Raw genomic sequence first — 6,875 nt, forward strand, 5'->3', positions numbered from 1 at the left:
ATTATTTAGCAAAATAGACCGTTGTGCTAAATAATTAGCAAAATAGACCTTTTTTTGGCCAACAGGCCAAAAAGAGGTCTATTTTGCAAAACTGCTCAGAAAACATACGGGACTAGTAGTCCTGTATGTTTTAATCACGGATTAGTGAAATTTTCTACTAAGAAAACATACGGGACTAGTACTACCGTATGTTTTCTGAGTCACTAATCCGTGATTAGTTGGCTCTAAACATACGGGACTAGTAGTCTCGTATGTTTTCTGAGCCTTGTTTTTCAAAATCGACCTTTTTTTTCAAAAGAGGTCTATTTTGCTAATTATTTTTTAAAGTGGTCTATTTCGCTATATATTTCATAAAAATGGTCTATTTTGCAAATTTTCCCAGGGACCGGAAATTTTCCCCTTCACCCCCATGTCCCTTAACTTCCTCCTCAAATTAAGGGGAAGGTTAAAGTCCCTTAACCTTCCCCTTATAATTTTATATTAATATATTTTATTTTAGAGTTAATTTATAGTTAAATAAATTTAGTTAACGTATAGTTAATTTAAAATAATATAATTAAGTTAATTTAAAATAATATAATTAAGTTAATGTATAGTTAATTTAATTTGATTAATATTTTTTAAAATGTACCCCTTATAATTTCTATTATAATTTTTATTAATATTTTGTTTTAATTATAGGTTGTTTTTTCTAGTATAGGGTATTTTTCTAGTATAGATTTGTATAAATTAATTATTATGTAAATTAATATTTAACTTTTCACACAATTTATATAAATTAATTATTATCTAATTAATTTTTATTAATTGATTATCTAATTAATATTTTTAATAATATTTAACTTTTAACACAATTTATATAAATTAATTATTTGTTAAATTTTAATTATTAATTAATTTAATGATTATATAAGGTAATTTCTTAATTTAAATAAATTAATTAATTGTTTTAGTTATTAATATATAGTTATTTATTCATTTATAAATAAACCACATATTTAATTAAATTCTAATCTATAAAATTAAAAAACTAAACATAATTAATTAAGGAGTATGAGACTTTTAAGGAAAAACCATTGGAGGAGAACCAACCTCTCCCTTAAGGGGCCGTTTGGTTGGTTTCCTAAAAACCAAGAAAAGGAAATCAGTACAAGGAAACTAATAAAATAATATTTTTATCTATTTCCATCCCTAAAACTCACCCACAACATCCAATAAAATACTATTTTTATCCTCCAACTCATCTCATTTCATCTCATTTCTTACCTTTAAAAATAAACCAAACACAAGAAATGTGTCACATCATCCAACTCATCACATCTCGTCTTATCTCATTTTTAAAAATCACACACATCATCCAATAATATTGTGACAACTCATCTCATCTCATTAAACCTTCCTTTCCATCCATTTTCTCAAAAAAAAAAAAAACAAGAAATTAATTTTCTTAAGTATGTGTCACATCATCCAATAATATACCTCCAACTCATCTCATCTCATCTATTTTCTTATTTTTAAAAATGAACCAAACACAAACAACCTCAAAACATCATCCAATAATATACCTCCAATTCATTTCCTTATTTTTTTAACCAACCAAACAACCTCAAAACAAGTTTTTTTTAAAAAATCACTCACATCATCCAATAACAAGGTGACAACTCATCTCATCTCATCTCCTATTCTATAGTTTTCTTCTTTTTTAAGTCAACCAAACAACCTCAAAACAATTATTATAGAAAATAGGTTTCCTATTCTTTGATTTCCTAATTTTTTTTACGAAACGAACAACCCCTAAAATTCCCCCTAAATTAAGGGACCTCCAGACCTTCATGATTTATGCCAGAAGACTTCTTAATATAATGCCAGAAGACTTCTTAATATAAAGTACATTTTATTATTGAAAAACACTAGAGGCACACCCTTGCACACACTCTCAGCCACACCCCCTCACCTGCTACAGTGCAGGGGGCCCCACATGAGATTTTTTTAAAAAATCCCATGTGGGGCCCCCTGCACTGTAGCAGGTGAGGGGGTGTGGCTGAAAGTGTGCCCAATGGTGTGCCTCTGTTGCCTCCCTTTATTATTTTAAACTTCTCGGAACGTGTGGAGGCGGCAGGGAAGGAGCGAAGGAGAAATAGTAAGGAAAAGGACAAAACTTGGAAGGACAAACTACCGTCGCAATCAACGTTCTTTTATATGTTTATTCGTTGTTTTATTTGTTTTATTTCGCTCAGTTTTTCATTTGTATAATTATTTTGGTTGAAGTCAAGTCCTCTTATGAACTTTTCTTTGCTTGGCGTACAAGAAATTAAAGATGATGTAAAGGTACAACTGGGCTACTTGCTTGATTACCTCATCATGTTGGATTTAATCTAATAAATCTATTTGTGGGCACATATGATTAATCAATGTGTATTGCTATCTTTCAGGATAACCCACTAAAGTGATCAATTAAGTTGGGTTAATTTGGTATTTAAATAAGTCATGGGGTTATATGTGCAGATACCAGGTTGTAATTGTGATTTATTGAGGGTCTAAATTACAAAAGTACAACATCTATAAATAAGGGGTTATGGTCCCTAACCTAGGGTTACATTCTCTAATTCTCTACACCCCCATCTAGCTAGAGAAATTCGGATTTTAGAGAAACCCTAAGGTTAGAAGATCCAAAACCCATCTCAAGGTTCATCCATGGATTCAGGTATAAGCTTCCGCTCTTTTGATCTTGTTAATCTCTTTGAATTAATCATGGCTATATGGTTTTAGATCTCAAGTTTTATGATGTAGATCTATCAAGTGGTATCAGAGCCACCTTGATTAATTCTTAGGGATTTAAGTTTTATTGGGTTTTTTGATCTTAAATCTCTGGTTAAAGATTCAATTTTTTATTTGGATGAACAGTAACGAAAATTTTCGGATGAACAGTATTTTTTGTTCGGACGAACAGTAACGAAAATTTTTTCGGATGAACAGTATTTTTGTTCGGATGAACAGTAACGAATTTTTTTGATGAACAGTAACTTTTTAGAATTTTTTGGCTTTTTCTTTGATTTTTCCTTCAATTTTTTCCAATTCTGGATCTGTTTTGAAAATAAAAGTTTGTATTTGTGGTGCTTTATGTTTGTTTGTATTGTTTGATCAGAATAAAGTTTTCAGTTAAGACACTCTGTTACATTATGTTTGGTGTTTGACCTTACTAAAGAGGACCAGTTGAAAATAGACATGTACTGATCACATTGCATGTAATTTTCATGCTGCACATCCATGATTGATCTATTTCATTTGATTGTATTGGTATATGTGACCATTGATGGGTCGAGTCACGATAAATATGACGAAGGCCGCTTTGATCCTATATTGATATAGTCAATGGACGAGATTGTTCGGAAATACCTTTTCAGTGATAGCAATTTTTGAGCTCATAAGGTTATACACAATTTAAGGAATCATATGGTGCCCAAGTGGGAGATTGTTGGATTTAATCTAATAAATCTATTTGTGGGCACATATGATTAATCAATGTGTATTGCTATCTTTCAGGATAACCCACTAAAGTGATCAATTAAGTTGGGTTAATTTGGTATTTAAATAAGTCATGGGGTTATATGTGCAGATACCAGGTTGTAATTGTGATTTATTGAGGGGCTAAATTACAAATGTACAACATCTATAAATAAGGGGTTATGGTCCCTAACCTAGGGTTACATTCTCTAATTCTCTACACCCCCATCTAGCTAGAGAAATTCGGATTTTAGAGAAACCCTAAGGTTAGAAGATCCAAAACCCATCTCAAGGTTCATCCATGGATTCAGGTATAAGCTTCCGCTCTTTTGATCTTGTTAATCTCTTTGAATTAATCATGGCTATATGGTTTTAGATCTCAAGTTTTATGATGTAGATCTATCACATCACGCATCTGAGCTTAGTTGTTGGATTTAAGACAATGTCAAAGCGATACAATGAATCCTCAAATAATTAAATTTCAAATTTATATGTGGTAAATAGGGGGGTCAGTTTGATTCAACAAAAAATTTGGTATTTAGGGTGAATTTGAAATTCTCGGAGAGTGTTTGTTTCAAAAATAATTTAGCATTTAGTATCCATAAAATGAAAAAAGTAGGATCTTTCGGGATTTGTTAAATCCTACAATTTAGAGAGGATTTGCCAGATTCTAAAATTTTTGACATTAAATATCCATACAATTTCTACTTTTCTATATTTTTGGGTTCGGAACAGATAAAAAATTATAAATTCTGGGTTTTGCTTTCCTATAATCATGTTGAATCAAATAAAAGATTAGAAATTTCAAGACATGTACAAAAATTAGTTATTTCGAAATTAGCCCCTCACATAAAGTGGAAGTAGCAATTAGAGGGAAATTAGTTCCCCAAATCCTCGAAACCGCTCCTAGGTTCTTAGATTCTCATAAGATGTTTCAAACTAATCCCTCCAATTGCTGCTTCGACACATGACATGATTGGCGGGGCTAATTTCTAGCAATTTTAGTGATTTGAGAGGCTAAGTTAAATATAACTTAGGATTTCAGGAACCTAATAGAAATTTAGTGATTTGAGGGACTTATACGTACAGGGACTACCATCCGAAAAAAACCCTTCACAAGCATGAGCATGGTTACCCCGTTGTTGAAAGATACGTACGGTCACCAGAATCAAAACCCTGCAACTTTAGTTGGGCACCAAAATGCTGCATGTGATGCGTACAGTGCACAGCAGCGTCCGAAGATCATTATTAATTAACAACGCTGAAGAAATAAAAGCACACTGCAGCTTCTGAGAGCTTAATTTCTTAACGTACATAAGATTACTGAACTTCATCAGGGAATGCACTACGTTTAACGAACCTCTACCAGATTTGTTCCTCGCCCTTTTAAGACTTGCTCACAGTCCTCTAGAGCTTGGACCAAATCACGCAAACAAGCCTCGACCTGCCCATTCCCCGTCCCTTGAAGACCCTTGGCCTTGGGCATCAGATTCTCGGCCACGTCCGCCGGCGTAATGTTCTTCTTATCCATCAACCCCTCAATCTCACCGAACAGTGCGTGATCCTCAATACCCAGATAGTTCCTCGCAAGAACCTTGAACCCTTGGAATGTGCAGTAAGAGAGCTCAACGTGCGCATCCATCCTCCCTCTCCTTATAAGAGCCGGGTCCAGTTTATCGACGTAATTAGTAGTGAACACTATCAACCTCTCGCTGCCGCTAGCTGACCATAATCCATCTATGAAATTTAAGAGCCCCGAGAGCGTCACCTTGCTCTCGTCCACCTCCTCCCCGCCTCCGTCGTCTTTCTTCTCCTTCCGTTCCCCATGCTCTCTCTCTCTTTTGCCCGACAGGTTCAAAGAGCAATCGATATCCTCAATCAAAATGATCGATTTGCTCGTAACCTCTATCAGCAATTTCCTCAGCTTCGTGTTGTCCTTGACCGCGGTGAGTTCGAGATCATACACGTCGTAGTCCAAGAGGTTGGCCATCGCGGCGATCAGCGTGGATTTCCCTGTCCCTGGCGGACCAAAGAGCAGATACCCTCGTTTCCACGGTTTTCCTATTCTCGAGTAGTAGTCCTTGCTCTCTCTGAACGTGAGGAGGTCTTTGATGAGGTCTTGTTTCTTGATCGGGTCCATCGCGATGTGGTCGAATGTCGCTGGGTGTTCGAAGGGGACGTGGGTCCATTCGTGTTTCGTGTAGGAGTAGTTGTCTTGGCTGTAGCGGGATTTGTTCGTGTAGAGCTTGCGCCGTCTCTTTTGGATTTTGATGGCGTTTCCTTGTTTGATGACATGTTGGAGGTAGGAGTAGTGGATTAGATGCCTATGGGATCTGTGGAACGTGAGACGGTAGTATCTGATACACAGGATCATAAGATATTAGCTCATCTTTCAGATATAAAATTATGAGGAATTGGTACTTGTTGATAAATCCTTGATTAGATTCTACAAATTAATCAGGTATATGTAAGAAACATCAAGAGAAAACTATGTCTGTATATAGTTATAAATGAATTGAGTACGGATCAGATACTGATAATAAAAAGGGCTTTTTTTTATTTCTAGCCCCAAATGTTTACCCATCTTTACCTATAAACCCAATCACTATTTGTTGTATCCATAAACCCAAATATCTTTTTGTATTTATTTTTAAGTCCAACTTACAAAATAACAGTAGGCTGAACATATGTATTTATACAAAAACATAGTAAAATTCCCAAAATATCCTTTCAACGTATGTATTTATACAAAAACATAGTAAAAGCCCTAATAAAAAACTATGTCTGCAGGAGTTGTGGATTAAAATGCAACTACACACGCAGCTGACACCTGCATTTGCAATTACAGTCGGAACAAACCAAACAGGAGAACAAACAAATTCAAAACACAATTTGACCGAACAGAATACCTCTTCTCTTCGGGTGCGGGGTACCATGAAAAGCCCTTCGATTCGGTTGTGGTCTTTGTAGACGTCCACCAAACCTTAACACCTTCAAAATCATCGGTAACCTCCTCATGCTCATCCATGCTGAGCACAATCTTCTCGTCTCTGTCCATCTCGGCCTTGAATCGCGTCGAGTTCTCGGCGGCTGAGCTGCCGAGGTAAGCCTGAATAGCACTGTAAGCTTCGCTGCGCGTCAGACGCTCTCCGCTGTACTCAGCAAAGGTGATCACTATGAAAGGGTAGAAACCCCGAAGAAGCTTGCTTGTGTATTTGTATATGTGGGTCTCTAATTGAGAGGGAAAGAATTGGGATGCCATTGCCCACATGAACATTATGCTGGCAATGGCTGAACCTGCTCCTGCCCAAATCCCTTGATCCATTTTTTGCTTGTTAATCAATTGCCTTTCGATTCAAGTTGATTTCTAT

At 35.5% G+C, this 6,875-nt stretch overlaps 1 protein-coding gene across 1 annotated transcript; it reads right to left on the reverse strand.

Annotated features, from left to right (window-relative positions):
* On the reverse strand, positions 4,666-6,869 carry LOC109834495 (AAA-ATPase At3g28580-like). The gene is made up of 2 exons (XM_020402530.1): positions 6,414-6,869; positions 4,666-5,861 (listed from the first exon to the last, which is right to left on the reverse strand). The coding sequence occupies exons 1-2, from the start codon at positions 6,827-6,829 to the stop codon at positions 4,856-4,858; spliced, it is 1,422 nt and encodes a 473-aa protein (XP_020258119.1). The 5' UTR covers positions 6,830-6,869; the 3' UTR covers positions 4,666-4,855.

The sequence above is a fragment of the Asparagus officinalis genome, chromosome 3 (assembly GCF_001876935.1).
Source record: "Asparagus officinalis chromosome 3, Aspof.V1, whole genome shotgun sequence".
Classification (NCBI taxonomy): Eukaryota; Viridiplantae; Streptophyta; class Magnoliopsida; order Asparagales; family Asparagaceae; genus Asparagus; species Asparagus officinalis.